This window comes from Capra hircus, chromosome 27, assembly GCF_001704415.2.
Source record: "Capra hircus breed San Clemente chromosome 27, ASM170441v1, whole genome shotgun sequence".
Taxonomy (NCBI): domain Eukaryota; kingdom Metazoa; phylum Chordata; class Mammalia; order Artiodactyla; family Bovidae; genus Capra; species Capra hircus.
Genome location: NC_030834.1, coordinates 25,862,393 through 25,882,563, shown reverse-complemented (window position 1 = coordinate 25,882,563; position 20,171 = coordinate 25,862,393). Strand labels below are relative to the sequence as shown.

The 20,171-nt window shown below is 43.7% G+C and overlaps 1 protein-coding gene across 1 annotated transcript in view; it reads right to left on the bottom strand.

Annotated features, from left to right (window-relative positions):
- The window catches only part of PDGFRL (platelet derived growth factor receptor like), an 81,711-nt gene that overhangs the window by 43,276 nt on the left and 18,264 nt on the right, over window positions 1–20,171 (bottom strand). Inside the window, exon 2 of the mRNA XM_005698771.3 lies at window positions 18,949–19,246. Coding sequence (XP_005698828.1) covers window positions 18,949–19,246 — 298 coding nt within the window. The remainder of the gene's footprint in view (window positions 1–18,948; window positions 19,247–20,171) is intronic.

Genomic DNA, 20,171 nt, shown 5'->3' with positions numbered 1-20,171 from the left:
TTGTGTTTGCCAAATATAAGTGTCAAACTGTTTGGCAAACATAGAAGAATAAAATAAAATAAATCGAAGGGAAAAAAAAAATCAAACCAAAATAAACTGAAGGGGAAAAACAGAAGACCTCCTCCTCAGCGCGGGCCCAGAGTAAAAAGACAACATTTACTCAAGCTTGTGCAGATTCTTTCTCAACAGTGGGCTGTTTCTGAACACTTCTCAAGATCTTTCTCTTTTGAAATGCCCCCAGACCACTCCTCCAGGCTTCTGGGAGCAGGATTAGACTGGCCGGGAGCCCACAGTCCGCTTCCTCGGTCCACCCTCCCTTTGTGTCGTCTGTGGGTGGATAAACCGCTGCTGGCTCGGGCCAAGCCAACACCCAGATGCCTGCCCTTCTCTCCAGAAGCTATTTATTGTTTTTAGAGGAACCAGCCATCAAAGAGATCTCCTGTTCTCCACCCACTCCTCCGAACTTACAGTCCTTGACTGAAAAATGCTAACATCCGACCAGACACCAGAGACATCCTGAAAGACGATGCCGGGACCTGATTTTCCAGACAGCAGCCTCAGCTTGCTTTATGGGCGCCCCAGTCAGCCTTGTTTTCACTGCTGTGACCTTGCTCACTGTCTAGCCCAAATCTCCAGCATCTCCCTACTCCTACCCAGCATGGATTGGTATCCCAGCCATCCTCCGGGTCACTTATCCTAAGCTGCTTCTTATTTTCTTCCTTGGCTCAGTATTGTGCCAAGAATTCCCCAGCTCTAAACTCAGCGAGTGTGTTTTGACAAGACTGAAGAAATGTTTCCAGAGAAGATGGAAATGGATGGGGTTGATCGCTCAACCAGAGGTTTCATCACACAGTCCAGGACATTCTTCTGTTAATGTTCTTTATATTATCAACAAAATGGAAGCAAAAATAAAATATTTAATATATATGTGCTGTGCTGTGCTTAGTTGCTCAGTCAGGTCTGACTCTCTATGACCCCGTGGACTGTAGCCCACCAGGCTCCTCTGTCCGTGGGATTCTCCAGGCAAGAATACTGGAGTTGGTTGCCGTGCCCTCCTCCAGGGGATCTTCCGACCCAGGGATCAAACCCAGGTCTCCGGCATTGCAGGCAGATTCTTTACTGTCTGAGCCACCAGGGAAGACCATATATATAACAAATACATGTGAGTTCCAAGGGTATGTCTCTAGACCCCAGTTGCTGGAAAACAGGTCAGGGTGCTGCAGGGCGGGTGGGTCCGCCTGAGCCTGAGCTGTGATGCTGTCTTTTCCTAGGAGGCCATGAGATGGAAGAGCCCGCACCCCGCACTGTATACCCTTCTGTGCTTTCTAAGTGTGTCTGTTTTAGTTAATGGCTCACAACAGCCCTGAGACGTCACATGAAATCCTCAGCATGGCTGACAAAGCCCTCCCTGGTCTGAGTTTGGCTCACCAGGCAGCATCCTCTCACCTTGCTCACCTCCTTTCTCCTCCCCTGGCCAGAGTCCCCCCATCTGTGCACCCCCATTCAGCTCTCCTGGGGCCGCACACTTTCTCAGCTAGAGGAAGCGCCTCGTGCTGCTCCCCCATTCTGGAACTTTCTGACATTCCTCTTCTAGCCCCTTCATTACCCGGTAGAACTCTCAGCCTTCACACATGAGCCCCAGTTTTCTCCTCCTGGATCCTGTACTTCTGCAGGCAAGGCATTCACACAGCTGTGTGTTAAACTTGCTTTTTAAGTTTGAGATTAGCAGATGCAAACTATTATGTATAGAATGGATAAACAGCAAGGTCCTACTGAATAGTACAAAGGACTATATTCAATATCCTGTGATAAACCATCATGGAAAATATAAGCAAAGGATGTGTGTGTGTGTGTGTGTGTGTGTGTGTGTACATATATATCTGAATCACTTTGCTTTACAGCAGAAACAAATACAACATTGTAAATCAACTATACTTCAATTAAAAAAAGACTGCAAAAAAAGTAAAATTGCTTTTTTAACAGTCTGTCATCTTTTAAGACTAAAAGCTGTGCGAGTATACAGGTTGTCTATCTTGCTCACCATCATACCTCCAGTGTCTGCCTAGCACAGGACCTTAAACACCACAGATGCAAAAAAATAATCCTTGTTGGAAAGGAGGAACAAAATTAACTAAGAAAGGGAGAGGTGGGAAGGTGCATGGAAAGCAGGAGAGCTGGAAATGTGTAGGGACGAGGAATCAGGAAACAGAGCAACTATTGTTAAAAAATATCTTTGCTGCTTCTGATCTCAAAAGAACAGTGGAGATCTGAGTGGCTGGGATCGACTGAGTCAGAAACTCAAGTCTGAATCGGCTTCAGCGCCTGGACACACAGACTCTTCAGCACATTCCTCAAACTCAGAAGGACTCAGAGTTGTCAATGAACTTATATGGTGTGAGTTTATACTTAAAATGCCCACCCCTTTTTGCTTGTTGGAAAATTGAATTCTTTACTGATTAACATAGAACTTGAAACTGTGACCGCTGAATTGCCTGAAAGGATGACAGAATTTGCGTAAGGCACAAAGAGTACAATTATTTCACCTAATCCCTCATTAGACCATGGCATCCCGTCCCATCATTTCATGGCATATAGATGGGGAAACAAGGGAAACAGTGAAAGACCTTATTTTCTTAGGCTCCAAAATCACTGCAGACAGTGACTGCAGCCATAAAATTAAAAGACGCTTGCTCCTTGCAATAAAAGCTATGACAATGAAAGCTATGACAAACCTAGCAGTGTATTAAAAAGCAGAAACACTACTTTGCCGACAAAGGTCCGTTGAGTCAAAGCTATGGTTTTTCCAGTAGTTATGTACGGATATGAGAGTTGGTCCGTTAAAGAAGGCTGAGCGCTGAAGAACTGATGCTTTTGAACTGTGGTGCTGGAGAAGACTCTTGAGAGTCCCTTGGACTGCAAGGAGATCCAGTCAGTACATCTTAAAGGAAATGAGTCCTAAATATTTATTGGAAGGACTGATGCTGAAGCTCCAATCCTTTGGCCACCTGATGCAAAGAGCTGACTCATTGGGAAAGAGCCCGATGCTGGGAAAGATTGAAGGCAGGAGGAGAAGGGGACGACAGAGAGTGAGATGGTTCGACTCAATGGACATGAGTTTGAGCAAGCTCTGGGAGTCAGTGATGGACAGGGAGGCCTGGCGTGCTGCCGTCCATTGGGTCGCAAAGAGTCAGGACTGAGCGACTAGACAACAAATCCCTCATTAGAAATGTCTCTTTTACTGGGAAAGGAAGACAGTTGCAGCACAGCTCAATGCTGCCATCTAGTGGCCATTCTAATGACTTGCGTTTGCCGATCTGAAGGAAGCCTCTCAGGAGAGATGCTTGGCTCCATCCTCTGGGATGGTCAAAGTCCACCTTTTAGGAGGAGACATCATTTATGGTCCTCTGACAGAGTTCTCTTCCTAAACATCCCAGGATAATACTTTAACTTTCTGATATCCAAAGAGTTATCCTAAATCAGTGTGAAATTTCAACTACACTCAATTTGAAGCCATCCCAGCAACACTCTGGAAAAGTATATCCTTTCCACTTCTGTTTTGAATCTTAACTTTATTAACTTTATTTATCCAAATAGATTTTTTTTTTAAAGAGGAAGGTGGGGGAGAGAGGGAGGAAAAGAAAAGTAGACAACAAATCTATGTTCTGTGAAGCTACAACCTCATTCAGAGTACCCTCTGGTCCAGATGCCTCCCACCTGGCGCACTTGAGCGAAGCAGCAGCTGTATGCTGAGAACCGAGAGGCCAGGGTTTAAACTCAGGCTGCCACCCACCACCTTGTCCCTGGACCAGCCGTTATCATCTCAGATGGACAGTTTCCTTATCTGTAACAAAGAGAGGCTCAAGCATGATCACCACTGAAGTCCCTTCTGGTTCTAAAGTTCAGTGGACTTGTTCCCAAGAGTCACAGGTCTCACGGCCACAGGGGCCTGACTTTACATGCATGCTGGGCTCAGAGCCCCCTAACCATTCTCCCGCTGAAGTGCTCTTGGATGTACTACAGGGTACCAGGCCCTGAAGTGGGTGCAGGAGAAGCACCAGCGGGTGATCAGTGATCAGACACCATCTCTGCCGAGCTAACAGCCTAGCGAGGGACACACAGAGCATATGATCAGGGAAGCAGTAATAGCATCGCGGGTGGAAAGGGCTCCGGGGAGGACGTGTAACTGAGGCCTCGGTGACGGTGGGGGCTGAGAGCAAGGAGGGCTCCCTGGGGAAGCGGCCCGCCTGGATCTGCAGGACAGTGAGCAGCTACTCCTGTGTGTGAAGTACACGCAGGAGGACCCAAATGAGCCAAGGCCTCGGGCACCTCTGGGGATCAGAGACAGTCCATGGAGCCTGGTGTGTGGGCAACAAGAGAGTGATGTGAAAGGGGAGGGACGCAGAACGGATCGCAGGGGCCAGAGTAGGCACAGGCTTGTGGGCGTGTTAGCAGCTTCAACTCGATTCCGAGAGCAACATAACTGCCCTCCTGAAGGGCTTGAAGCAGGAAGGCAACATGGCCGATGTGCTTCTGTAGAAGACCTTCTCAGGGTCAAGACTGGGGCCACAGAGGTCAGTTGTGCGATGACTCCTCTAAGTGAGAGACTTTGGGGCCCTGCCACTGGGTTGAGAGGAAGTAGGGGAAATTCCAAAGATACGGAAACAGGAGCATCATTAGGGCACGGGAGCTGACTGGATGTAGAAGTATGAGGGAGGAGCCCAAGGTCATTCCCAGGCCTCTGGTCAAGGGCAGCTGGATGGAATTAGTGCCACTCACTGAACCGAAGGGACACAGGAGGATGACCCGGGGTGGAGGAAGATCATGAGCTCAGTGTTAGATGGTTATGTTTCAGAAAGGCTCGGGGAAGATCTAGGCAGGTGAGCAGGCAGCTGGGGACCCAGAGCTGAGAAGAAACATTTAATCTAATATGTGATAAATGGCAGGGGGAGGGGGCTTCTGGCCACAGGTGGTGAAAAGAGGCGCAGGACCAACATCAGGTGTCTGGGTGTATAGAGGATGTAGAGATGGAGAAGGAAACTGCAGAAAGGGGTCCTCAAGGTGAAACCAGATGGGCAGGATATGATGCTGAGAGAGCCAAGAGGAGCGTGTTCTCCTCTGCTGACTGGAGCTGGGGGCCAGACACTTGGAGACTGAACGAGAGAGAGGATGCAGTTCAGTAACAAAAAAGGCAAACAACCTAATCAAAAATGGGGGAAGACCTAAATAGACACTTCTCCAAAGAAGACATACCGATGATCAAAAAGCACATGGAAAGGTACTCAAAACCATCACTTATTAGAGACGCAAATCCAAATTACAATGAAGTGTCACCTCAAAGCAGTCAGAAGGGCCTTCCTCAAAAAAATCTACAAACAAATGCTGGAGAAGGGGTGGAGAAAAGGGAACCCTCCTACACTGCTGGTGGGAATGTAAACTGGTATAGCTGCTATGGAAAACAGTATGGAGGCTCCTTAAAAAACTAAAAATAGAGCTACCATATGATCCAACAGTCCCATTCCTGGGCATATGCTCAGAGAAAACCATAATTCAAAAAGATACATATACTCCAGTGTTCATAGCAGCACTATTTAAAATACCCAAGACCTGAAAGCAACTTAAGTGCCCATCAACAGAGAAATGGATAAAGATGTAGAATTATTAAATATATATATATACACACACACACACACGTACACACAATGGAATATTAGCAATGAAAAGGACAAAAAAATTGCCATTTGTAGCAACATGAATGGACCTCAGTTCAGTTCAGTTCAGTTCAGTCACTCAGTCGTGCCCGACTCTTTGCGACCCCATGAATCGCAGCACGTCAGCCCTCCCTGTCCATCACCATCTCCCAGAGTTTACTCAAACTCATGTCCGTCGAGTCGGTGATGCCATCCAGCCATCTCATCCTCAGTCGTCCCCTTCTCCTCCTGCCCACAATCCCTCCCAGCATCAGAGCCTTTTCCAATGAGTCAACTCTTCACATGAGGTGGCCAAAGTATTGGAGTTTCAGCTTCAGCATCAGTCCTTCCAATGAACAACCAGGACTGATCTCCCTTAGAATGGACTGGTTGGATCTCCTTGCAGTTCAAGAGACTCTCAAGAGTCTTGACTCCAACATCACAGTTCAAAAGCATCAATTCTTCAGCGCTCAGCTTTCTTCACAGTCCAACTCTCACGTCTATACATGACCACAGGAAAAACCATAGCCTTGACTAGATGACCTTTGTTGGCAAACTAATGTCTCTGCTTTTAAATATGCTATCTAGGTTGGTCATAACTTTCCTTCCAAGGAATAAGTGTCTTTTAATTTCATGGCTACAATCACCATCTGCAGTGATTTTGGAACCTCACAAAATAAAGTCTGACAGTGTTTCTACTGTTTCCCCACCTATTCGCCATGAAGTGATGGGACCAGATGCCATCATCTTAGTTTTCTAAATGTTGAGCTTTAGGCCAACTTTTTCACTCTTCTCTTTCACTTTCATCAAGAGGCTTTTTAGTTCCTCTTCACTTTCTGCCATAAGGGTGGTGTCATCTGCATAGCTAAGGTTACTGATATTTCTCCCGGCAATCTGGATTCCAGCTTGTGCTTCTTCCAGCCCAGCGTTTCTCATGATGTACTCTGCATATAAGTTAAATAAGCAGGTGACAATATACAGCCTTGACGTACTTTTTCCTATTTGGAACCAGTCTGTTGTTCCATGTCCAGTTCTAACTGTTGCTTCCTGACCTGCATATAGGTTTCTCAAGAGGCAGGTCAGGTGGTCTGGTATTCCCATCTCCTTCAGAACTTTCCACAGTTTATTGTGATCCACACAGTCAAAGGCTTTGGCATAGTCAATAAAGCAGAAGTAGATGTTTTTCTGGAACTCTCTTGCTTTTTTGATGATCCAGCGGATGTTGGCAATTTGATTTCTGGTTCCTCTGCCTTTTCTAAAACCAGCATGAACATCTTGAAGTTCACGGTTCACATATTCCTGAAGCCTGGCTTAGAGACTAGCGTGTGAGATAAGTGCAATTGTGTGGTAGTTTGAGCATTCTTTGGCATTGCCTTTCTTTGGGATTGGAATGAAAACTGACCTTTTCCAGTCCTGTGGCCACTGCTGAGTTTTCCAAATGAATGGACCTAGAGAATGTCATACTGAGTGAAGTAAGTCAGACACAGACAACTATCATATTTTACCACTTATACGTGGAATCTAAAAAACGGGGTACAAATGAACTTATTTACAAAATAGAAAAAGTCACAAATGTAGAAAATGATCCTGTGGTTACCTAGGCGGTGGGGGGAAGGGAAGAAATGATAAACTGGGAGACTGGGATTGAAATATACACACTACTACATTTAAAATAGATAACTAATAAAGACCTGCTGTATAGCACAGGGATCTCAGTTCAATACTCTGTAATGACCTGTAAGGGAAAAGAATCTAAAAAGTAGAAATATGAAAAAGTACAGCAGAAACTAACACAACACTGCAAATCAATTATACTTCAATAAAATATTTTTTTATAAAAGAAAGAAAAAGAAAAAGATAGAAACTCCAGAGATAAACTCACACACCTATGGGTATTTTATTTTTGACAAAGGAAGCAAGAATATACAATGGGGCAAAGACAGCCTCTTCAATAAGTAGTGCTGGGGAAACTGGACAGCTACATATAAAAGAATGAAATTAGAATATTTCCCAACACCATATACAAAGATGAACTCAACATGGGTTAAAAACCTAAATGTAAGACCAGAAACTGTAAAACTCTTAGAGGAAAACATAGGAAGAACACTCTATGACATAAATCACAGCAAGATCCTCTATGACCCACCTCCTAGAGTAAGGGAAATAAAAGCAAAAATAAACAAGTGGGGCCTAATTAAACATAAAAGCTTTTGCACAGCAAAGGAAACTGTAAGTAAGGTGAAAAGACAATGCTCAGAATGAGAGAAAATAATAGCAAATGAAAAACCTGACAAAGGATTAATTTCCAAAATATACAAGCAGCTCATACAAGTCAATCCCAGAAAAACAAACAACCCAATCACAAAATGGGAAAAAGACCTGAACAGACATTTCATCAAAGAAGACATACAGATGGCTAATAAACACATGAAAAGATGCTCAACATCGCTCATTATTAGAGAAATGCAAATCAAGACTACAATGACATATCACTTCACACAGATCAGAGTGCCCACCATCAAAAAGTTTACAAACAATAAATGCTGGAGAAGGTGTGGAGAAAAGGGAACCTTTTTGCACTGTTGGTGGAAATGTAAATTGATACAGCTACTACGGAAGATGGTATCGAGATTCCTTAAAAAACTAGGAATAAAACCACCATCTGACCCAGCAATCCCAGTCCTAGACATATACCCTGAGGAAATCAAAATCGAAAAAGACACATACGTCCCAGTGTTCATTGCAGCGCTATTTACAATAGCTAGAACATGGAAGCAACCTAGATGTCCATCAAAGGATGGATAGATAAAGAGGCTGTGGTACATATATAATGGACTCAGCCATAAACAGGAATGCTTTTGAGTTCTAATGAGGTAGATGAACCAGAGCCTATTATACAGAGTAAAGTCAGAAAGAGAAAAACAGGTATCATATACTAATGCATATATATGGAATTTAGAAAGATGATACTGAAGAAATTATTAGGGCAGAAATGGAGAAACAAATATAGAGAACAGACTTATGGACACGATGCGGGGGGAGACGGTGGGATGTGTGCAGAGAGTAACATGGAAACATACCGTATGTAAAAAAGACAGCCAATGGGAATTTGCTGTATGACTCAGGGAACTCAACCCCGGGCTCTGTACCAACCTAGAGGGGTGGGGTGGGGAGGGAGGTGAGAGGGAGGGGACATATGTGTACCCATGACTGTTTCACGTTGATGTTTGGCAGAAACCAACATAATACTACAAAGCAATTATCCTTCAATTAAAAATTTAAAAAGAAAGAAAAGGATAGAGGGGGTTGGCCAGAGGGTACATGAGGGCCAAAGTAGGGCTTCCTCATATGGAAATTTACAGAAAGGACCTCTTCTAGGAGTGCGGGGCTGGGGTAGGGGGGGGATTGAAGACAGAATAGGAGGCAGTAACTGTCTTAAGGCTCCTGAGCAGGTTTGTAAGGGTGAGATCCAGGTCTCAGGGGGAGCTTCAGCCTTTGTCAAGAGGAGAGATCCCCACTCCACTATAATCGTAGGAGCAGGGAAGGGGAGAGTGATGAGCACAGGGAGGCAAGTCTAGGGCTCCAGTTTCTCAGGGCCCTGGGTGAGAGTTGCACTAGCGGAGGGTGAGGGAGAAGGGGAAGATCGGAGGTTTAAGAAGAGAGAAATCGCGAGCTCTCTAGAGAAGCAGACGCAGCTCTGTCGGGCGTGGGCACGTGACCGCAGACTAACGGCACCCGTGGGGCCAGCTGTGCCGTTTCCTCCAGCTGTGCTCAGGGTTCACGCGCCAGCGAGGGGAGGGAGGTGAACAGGTTCATCTGGGGTTGGAAATTTCCGAGTGGGGATGAAAGAAAAACAGAGGGCGAAATAACTTACTAGGGACGTGCTCAAGCGTTTAGCAGAAAAGACGGGCTCTGGAACCTAAGATGAAGAGAGAAGCGGAGACGGAGGGGGCAGGTGGATAAACAGCAGGGAGATAAGAGAAGGTCACCTGACTCCTGGCTTCTAGGGTCACGGGGCTGGATCCCAGTGGCTCGGCCTCTTTGACATAAAATAACATTCACACTTTGTGGTTCCCTCCCCAGCAACATAGAGAGCACACACTGGCACTAAGTGTAACGATCTTAAAACGTGCAGTGAATGCGTGATTGCAAACTGACTTCTGACATGACCACTAAGCCCCCAGGGAACCCAAACACTGTCTCCTGACTTCTGGTGTATGCCAGGCACTCTTCAAGGTGTCTGGAATCTGAGGATGAACCCATCAGATGTAGGATTTACCCTCAGCGGGCTTAGGATTTCACAGCGGAAGAGGGACACAGGCTCAGATTTCGAAGAATTGCTCAATTAAATCAAAGTGGGAAAGGCATGTGGAAACTTCCCTGGATCCTCCGTATCAGAAGCCACATCAGCGGCGCACAGTTCCCTAACTTGTGCTACTCCTGGTCAGAATGAACTGTTCCAAAAGATCACTTGGATTATTGTACATGAGAAATACGCGTTGCCTAGTAACAATTAGGTACAACTTACTGAACATTTACCATTGGGCCAGGCAGCATTTGGATTTCACAGGTGGTGCTAGTGGTAAAGAACCCACCTGCCAATGCAGGAGACACAAGAGCCACAGATTTGATTCCTGGGTTGGGAAGATCCCCTGGAGGAGGGCATGGCAACCCACTTCAATATTCTGGCCTGGAGAATCCCCATGGACAAAGGAGCCCAGTGGGCTACAGTTCATGGGATCACTAACAGTTGGACACCACTGAAGTGACTTAGCACGCAGGCAGCATTTACAAAGGATAGTATTATTTCCCCAGGGCTTCTCAGGTAGCACTAGTGGTAAAGAATCCTCCTGCCAATGCAGGAGCCACAAGAGACGTGGGTTCAATCCCCAGGTCAGGAAGATCCGCTGGAGGAGGGCATGGCAACCCACTCCAGTAATGTTGCCTAGAGAATCCCATGGACAGAGAAGCCTGGTGGGCTACGGTCATAGGGTCGCAAAGAGTTGGACACTACCTGAGCTGCTAGCGCGCGTGCACACACGCGCACGCACACACACACACACACACACACGCACACACACACAATATTATTTCTACATTCCAGATAAGGAAACTGAGTTCTAGGGAAATTATTGATCAAAGATCACTTTGCAGGTTAGTGGGAAAGGTGGGATTCTAATTCAGCTGTGCCTCAGCCCGATCTGTTTTCATAACAAGCTCCCTCTTCTGGTCAGAAGATTCAATGAGAGCAAATGTGGTAGCCTGCAAACTTGGTTCCAGAAAGCCACCCAGTTGGTTAAAATGACCAGGCTTTCACAGAGCGGAAAGAGCTCACTCCACAGGGAAAGAAAACACAGATTGAATACCTCTCTATCCAGGCACGATGTCCCAGGAAAGATGTCAAGAGCTGATTAGATGAATCTCTGGTGTCAAATAAATCATGATTTTGTTGTTTGATACAGAGTTCTGACTCAATGTTTTTCACATTTTTCACATTTTTCCATAAAGTCCTTGGGGGCCCACATCTGTCTTTACTTTCTCATAAAGCCCTAACTGTGCTTTGAATAAATCCTATTTAATGTGAAGTCAAACTTGATTTTTTCAGCTCCAGGATAGTTCTCTTTGATTTAGATTCATATTTACTTCACTTTGAATCCTTAAAATGTTTTCAAACACATTTTGGCTAATATAACTTTGAAAATACTCTTAGAAAACATGAAATATTCAAGAGCTAAATTATTGAGGTTTAGGATAGTTTGTATAAGTCCAAGCCTAGCTGTTCAGAAAAATTTAAATCAGCCCAATTCTGTTTTTTTAAAAAAGTGTGTAAGTTTGACTTTGGTAAATGGAGTCATTTAAAAGGTATATGGTAGTAAATCTTGGCTTCCCAGGTGGTGCAGTGGTAAAGAATCCACCTGCCAATGCAGGAGATGCAAGAGACGTGGGTTCACTTCCTGGGTTGGGAAAATCCCTTGAGGAAGGAAATGGCAACCCACTCCAGGATTCTTACCTGGGAAATCCCATGGATAGAGGAGCCTGGTGGGCTACAGTCCATAGGGTCACAAAGACTCAGACACAACTGAGTGATTGAACTCATACATACATACAGTAAATCTTGTCAAATCTGTTCCAAGCAACACACACACACATGTCAATTGTGGAAATTAAAATGAGAAAAACGATATTCTCTCACCCTCCACTCCTTGTCTAACCTAATAATCTTTCAGGAAAAACTCTACATGGTCATACCACATGAAGCCAGAAGGGTATCTTCAGAATAAAATGTGAAAGATGACTTAGTCCAAGAGGTTAGCCAGATGGAGAGATATTTCTTATACACATACATTATTTATTCTCCAAGATATGTGTGCGAAAAAAAGGGAAAATTGTCATTCAATTATTCAATAGATAAAGCTAAATGCAAAGCATGCAGCTAAGTCCCAGTGAAAAACACAGATTAAAAAAAAAAAAAAAAAGATAAAAGTGTGACGAGTATTCCAAACAAAAGGATGCATCGGGGCCATGAGGATGCAAACCCAGGGAGGCCTGACATGAGCTTCCTGGAGGAAATCAGCCAGGTGAAGAGGGGCCATGAGTGGTCCAGACATGAAAGCAGCAAGTTTTAAGCCTCCCAGAGATTGCTGCATTTGACCACGTCATAGGAACTTGGACCAATGAAAGCAAAGACACTAATCTAGAGACGGGGGTTGGGTGGGGTGGATCAGGGAGGGTCTCAAAGAGTCCTGTGAGGATGTTGAACTTCCTCCCCAGTGGAGGCCTACTGAGTGTTAAGCAGGGGATTGTCACAATTAGACGTGCCTTTTTTAAGCATCACTCTAGGTGCAGTGAGGAGGATGGCGGAGGACCAGCGAGGACCAGCCTGGGTGTGGTTCCTGTAGGACTGGTGGTGATGAAGGGTAACGTGCCTGGGACTAGGGTAGTGACACCAGGGATGGCAAGAGGACACACTTATGGCTCCTAAGAAAGTGAACTATTCCAAGCATCTCCTCTGACCACAACAGCACGGAACTAGAAATCAACCACAGGAAAGAAAATTAAAAAATGATCACATGGAGACTAACCAACATGCTACTGCAAAACCAATGGGTCAATGAGGAAATAAAAAAGGAAATTAAAGAAATACCCTGAGACAAACAATGAAGACATACCACCCCAAATCTACAGATGCAATAAAAGGAATTGTTAGAGGGAAGTTCATAGTGATGCAGGTCTTCACAGGAGAAATCCCCAACAACCTAACCTACCGCTGGAAAGGGCTAGGAAAAGAAAGATAAGCAAAACCTAAAGTCAACAGAAGGAAAGAAATAATAAAGATCAGGGAGGAAATAAAGAAAACAGAGATTTAAAAACAGTAGAAAAAAATCAATTAAACCAAGAGCTGTTTCTTTGAGAGGGTAAATAAACACAATGGACAGATGTGTGATCAGACTCACCAAGAAGAAAAGAGAGTGACCCAAATAAGCAAAAGGAAAATGGAGAAATCTCAACTGATAGTGCAGAAACAGAAAAACAATAAGAACATACTGTGAACAAATTTGACAACCCAGAGGAAATGAAAAAACTTTTTAGAAACATACAGCCCACCAAAATTAAACCAAGAAGAAATAGATAATTTGAACAGGTCAATCACTAGAAGTAAAATAGCATCTGTAATTTTTTAAAAATAATTCCCTATAAACAAAAGTCCAGGAACAGATGGCTTCACAGGTGACTTCTACCAGGGATACAAAGAAGAACTTACATTGATTCTTCTCAAACTCTTCTAAAAGACGGAAGAGGAGGGAACACTCCCAAAAACATTCTATGAAGCCACTATCACCCTGATAAAGATACCACCAAAAAAGAAAATGATGGGCAATACCTTGATGAATACAGTTGCAAAAATTCTCAACAAAATATCAGCAAACCAAATTCCACAACATATAAAAATATCATACACCATGACTGTAAGGTGAGTGCAGAGACAAAGAGAATGAGCTGGGCGGTCAGGCAAGAAAAGGAATTTCTTAGAGGGAAAATGAGAGGGTGACTGGCCCTTGAGAAGAACCAGTGTCCTCCCTTTCTAACAGGGTCTTTCTTATACCCCACCAGTGAGAAATTCTCTGAAGGGATGCTTAATTTTTAGTCTCTAGCTGAGTCCTGTGGTCACGTAGCTGGAGGTATAGAATCTGGTGATCACATAGCCTTGAGAAAGTAGGTACCAGTAGGAAGACAGAATGCCATTTGGGCAGTTTGGTCAGTTGCAAGGGTCACTGTTACTTTATTCAACATAACGAGCCATTTCAACTATAAGCCTCCACGTAGGCCCTGTCAATGACCAAGTGGGATTCATCCCAAGTTCATAAGGATGGTTCAATCAGTTCAGTTCAGTCGCTCAGTCGTGTCCAACTCTTTGTGACCCCATGAATCACAGCACGCCAGGCCTCCCTGTCCATCACCATCTCCCGGAGTTCACTCAGACTCACGTCCATTGAGTCGGTGATGCCATCCAGCCATCTCATCCTCAGTCGTCCCCTTCTCCTCCTGCCCCCAATCCCTCTCAGCATCAGAGTCTTTTCCAATGAGTCAACTCTTCACATGAGGTAGCCAAAGTACTGGAGTTTCAGCTTTAGCATCATTCCTTCCAAAGAAATCCCAGGGCTGATCTCCTTCAGAATGGAATGGTTGGATCTCCTTGCAGTCCAAGGGATTCTCAAGAGTCTTCTCCAACCCCACAGTTCAAACGCATCAATTCTTCGGTGCTCACCTTCTTCACAGTCCAACTCTCACATCCATACATGACCACAGGAAAAACCATAGCCTTGACTAGACGGACCTTAGTTGGCAAAGTAATGTCTCTGCTTTTGAATATGCTATCTAGGTTGGTCATAACTTTTCTTCCAAGGAGTAAGCATATTTTAATTTCATGGCTGCAGTCACCATCTACAGTGATTTTGGAGCCCCCCAAAATAAAGTCTGACACTGTTTCCACTGTTTCCCCATCTATTTCCCATGAAGTGATGGGACCAGATGCCATGATCTTCGTTTTCTGAATGTTAAGCTTTAAGCCAAATTTTTCACTCTCCTCTTTCACTTTCATCAAGAGGCTTTTTAGTTCCTCTTCACTTTCTGCCATAAGGGTGGTGTCATCTGCATATCTGAGGTTACTGATATTTCTCCCGGCAATCTAGATTCCAGCTTGTGTTTCTTTCAGCCCAGCATTTCTCATGCTGTACTCTGCATAGAAGTTAAACAAGCAGGGTGACAATATACAGCCTTGACAATATACATCCTTTTCCTATTTGGAACCAGTCTGTTGTTCCATGTCCAGTTCTAACTGTTGCTTCCTGACCTGCATACAGATTTCTCAAGAGGCAGGTCAGGTGGTCTGGTATTCCCACATCTTTCAGAATTTTCCACAGTTTATTGTGATCCACACAGTCAAAGGCTTTGGAATAGTCAATAAAGCAGAAGTAGATGTTTTTCTGGAACTCTCTTGCTTTTTCGATGATCCAGCGGATGTTGGCAATTTGATCTCTGGTTCCTCTGCCTTTTCTAAAACCAGCTTGAACATCAGGAAGTTCATGGTTCACATCTTGCTGAAGCCTGGCTTGGAGAATTTTGAGCATTACTTTACTAGCGTGTGATATGAGTGCAACTGTGCAGTAGTTTGAGCATTCTTTGGCATTGCCTTCAATACATGCAAATTAATCAATGTAATATACCAGATTAACAAAAGAAAAGTAAAAAACCCACATGATCATCTCAATAGATACAGAAAAAGCCTGACAAAATTCAACATCCATTCATGGTAAAAGTTCTTACCAAAGTGGGTATAGAAGGGACATACCTCAACATAGTAACAGCCTTTTATGACACACTCACAACCAGTATAATACTCAGTGGTGAAAAGCTGAAAGCCTTCTGGCTAAAGTCTGGAACAAGACAAGGATGCCCATTCTCACCAGTTCTATTCAACACAGTATTGGAAGTCATAGCCACAGCAATCAGACCAAAAAAAGAAAAGGAATAAAAGGTGTCCAAATTGGAAAGGAAAGAGGTAACACTGTCAGTATATTCAGATGGCATGATACTAAGTATAGAAAACCCTAAGGACTCCACGCAAAAACTGCTAGATCTAATAAATGAATTCAGCAAAGCAGCAGGATACAAGATTACTATTCAGAATCCATTGCATTTCTGTACACTAACAATGAAATATCAGAAAGGGAACGTAAAAAAAAAAAAAAAAACAAACCTTTAAAAATCATACCAGGACTTCCCTGATGTCCAGTGGTTAAAAAGCTGCCTGCCCATGCAGTAGGCTGGGGCTTGCCTCCGCGTGTGGGAAGACTTCGCATTCTGCAGGGCGATGAGGACTGTGAACCACCACTGCTGCAACTCCTGAAACCCACGTGCCTGGAGTCCCTGCTCCGCAACAACAGAAGCCACGCAACGAGAAGCCCGCACATCGCAACCAGAGTAGCCCCCACCCGCCAAAGCCAGAGAAAGCCTGCATGCAGCGACGAAGACCCAGACAGCCCCAAAGAAATAATTTTCAAATAATCATACCAAAAAATAAAATAAAATATCTAAGAATAAATCTGACCGAAGAGGTGAATGACTTGTACACGGAGAACTCTAAAACACTAGTAAAGGAAATTAAAGAGGATTCAAAGAGATGCGAAAATATCCCATGCTCTTGGATTGAAAGAATATTGTTAAAATGGCACTACTACACAAATAAATCTATAGATTTAATGCAATCCCTACCAAATTACCCATGAAATTTTTCACAGAACTAGAACAAATAATCCCCAAATTTATATGGAACTATAAAAGACTCAGAATTGCCAAAGCAATCCTAAAAAAAAAAAAAAGAAAAGCAGGAGGCACAACTCTCTCTGACTTCAGACAATACTACAAAGTTAGAGTAATCAAAACAGTGCGCTAACTCAAAAAGACACATGTACCCCAGTGTTCATTCCAGCACGGTTTACAATAGCCAGGACATGGAAATAACCTGGATGTCCCTCAACAGATGAATGAATAAAGAAGGTGTGTATACACTGTAATAGAATATTATCCCGCTATAAAAAGGAAAGAAATTGAGTCCATTTGAGTGATATTGGTAAATCTAGAGCCTGTCACACAGAGTGAAGTCAGCAGGAAAAAAGCAAATGTCATATACTAATGCCTATTTATGGAATCTGGAAAATGGTACTGGGGAAGCCATTTTCAGGGAAGTAACAGAGCTGCAGACGTAGAGGTCAGACTTGTGGACACGAGTAGAGGGGGAGGGAGGGCGGGAAGACTTCAGAGAGTAGCACTAACATAAGCACTGCCATGTGTAAAAGAGAGCCCGCGAGAAGCTTCTGTGCAGAGCAGGGAGCTCAGCCCGGGGCTGTGTGGTGACCTAGCGTGGGACGGGGGTGGGGGCGTGGATGGGAGGAGGCTCAGAAGGAGGGGATGTACGTATAGATATGGCTGATTCACATGTTACAGCAGAAACTAACACATTAATGGAATTACATTCCAATTTTAAATTTTTTTAAAATAAAAACCACCATATGATATTGATACAGAAACAGACATATGCATAAAAGAAACAACACAGAGAGCCCAGAAATAAATCCACACACCAAGCTGAATTAATCTTGACAAAGGAGGCAAGAATATAAAATTGGAGGTGGAAAAAACACCCAGTCTCTTCAGGTGGTACTGGGAATGTTGAACAGCTGCATGTACATCAGTGAAGTTAGAACACACCCTCACACCATGCACAGAAATAAACTCAAAATGCCTTAAAGACTTGAACATAAGACGTGACACCATAACACTTCTGGATGAGAGCATAGGCAATACATTCTCTGACATAAGTCATACCAATGTTTACCAATGTCAGTCTCCCAAAGCAACAGAAATAAAAACAAAAATAAACAAATTAGATTTAATCAAACTTGAAAACTCTTCCATAGCAAAGAAAACCATTAAAAAATGAAAACACAACCTAAGGAATGGGAGCAAATATTTGCAAGTTATAGCCAACAAAGGCTTAATCTCCAAAACATACAAACAAGTCATACAACTCAACAGCAAAAAGCAAACAACCCAATCGAAAACCGGACAGAAGATCTTAATAGACATTTCTCCAAGAAGACATACAGGTGGCCAGTAGGCACATGAAAAGACGCCCAACATCACTAATTATTATTAATTAGTGATAATTAATACCAATCAAAGCCACAGTGAGGTACCACCTCACACTGGTCAGAATGGCCATCATTAAAATGTCTACAGATAACATGCTGATGTATGACAGAAAACCACCAAATTCTGTAAGGCAAGTATCCTTCTGTTAAAAAAATAAAGTGGCAAAAAAAAAAAAAGTCTACAAATAACAAACACTGGGGTGAGTGTGGAGAAAAGGGAACCCTCCTACATTGTTGGTGAAAATGTATGTTCAAAAGCAGTTCATCTCTGGTCAAATTGCTCATAGCAATCTCCCATTAATCAGTTTTTTTTAATCACAATTACTTTAACAGTAACATGAAGCACTGAGTCCATTATTTTTTCCAATATGAATTCTTAAATGTCTACCTCTATACATCACAGTTTCAACTAGCTGTCATATGGCTTCCTATGACAGTTCACTGTTTAACCAGTGTTGGTAGAATTTGCAATAATTTTAAAGGGGTGAAGAAATAAAATCAGTGGCTTTTGCTCACTGAGCTTCTGTTTTTATAATCAGTGTTCTTGCCTGGAAAATCCCAGGGACGGGGGAGCCTGGTGGGCTGTCTATGGGGTCTCACAGAGTTGGACACGACTGAAGCAACTTAGCAGCAGCAGCAGCAGCAGCAGCAGCAGCAGCATGAAATGGTAGATGTCAGATACAATGTGATATTAAACAAGAGTATGAAACCAAATCTCTAACCCCCCAAATATGGAAAAAATAAAAAGGCCTGGTGGTCCAGTAGTTAAGATCCACCTGCCAATGCTGGAGACACAGGTTCGATCCCTGGTCCGGGAGGATCCCACAGGCTGTGGGGCAACTAACTCCAAGCAACACGACTAGTGAAGACCAAGCGCCCCAGAACACATGCTCTGCAACAAGAGAAGCGCTGCCATGGGAATCCCGAACACAAGCAGAGAGTAAGCCCTACGCGAGGCAACTAGAGAAAACAGCAGCGAAGACCCAACGCAGCCGAAAATAAATGAATCTATGTCTGTTTTAACTATTGCTAAAAAAATTAAAGCTTACCTGAGGCGGGTGTCCTTGAAGGTGTCGAGGTATGCAGGATAGCTCCATCCGATTTTATTCCCTTTACATCGAAGCTCCAGAGTTTGCCCTGCCATCAGGCTCAGGGTAGCAGCGGGTTTCTGGAAGCGACCTTTATCCATCAGTTGAGTCATTATAGACTGTGTCTTTGGTGTTGGATCAGCAGAGTCCCTGTCCTTTATCTTAGGAATTTTGGGCTTCACCTTTTTGTTGGTAGGCTTGATCCTGTTCTCTCCTGGCTCCTTTGGACGCTTGTTCTTGGGAGGATGTTGGCCAGTAACTGGTACAAACATGAGGAGAGAACAAGTGGGTGTTGGTGGCCAACATACTGAGAGTCTTCAACCCCCCAAACAGATCACTTTTAATACCTTTCTCCTCTTATGTAAAAGTAATTTGGGGGGAATAATCATTATTTTCTTGGTTCATCCTTTAGATTTAAATCAAATAGTAAAAATAGATTTCAGCTTCAAAGGTTTTGTTCAAATTCAGCAAAATATTTCACATATGAATGAACACTCACACTTCACAACAAAACAGCTTTCTCCTGCAGCTCATGCTCAGTCTTACCACCTCCAAGGTGCTCCCCCAAAGGGCAGACCCAAAGCCTCTCAAGATCTGTTTCTGGTCCCTGCCATCTCAGCACTGTCACTGTTCATTTTGAACCCACTGTTAAAACTCAGGAATATATCATCCCCAGGGAGCGGAGACACAGGCCACACTCCAAGTGCGCTCAGAAAATTTCGAACCATCACGAACTTTCTTCCAAATGAATTCATACAGTGGCATCTGTGTGTGTTAGGATGGTATCCATGTAGGATACAAGGCTTAGTAAGAAATACATACTAACCCTGTGCTCTTTTAGAGCACACATTATATATATTATTAAAAGGGAACTGCAGCCATGGTTTAGAACTTAGCCAACAAAATATATTAGGGGGAGCAGTATTTTATCACCAACATTGTTGAGAATTGCTGGCAAACGGTGGTAAATAAGAACTGACCACCTTTGAGTCATTTTCTTTTTTAACTTCTTATTTTGTATTGGTGTATAGGCGATTAACAATGTTGTAATAGTTTCAGGTGGACAGCAAAGGGACTCAGCCACAGATATCCATATCCACACATCTCCCCCAAACTCCCCTCCCATCCAGGCTGTCCCATAACATTAAGCAGAGTTCCTGGTGCTCTACAGTAGGTATATCCAC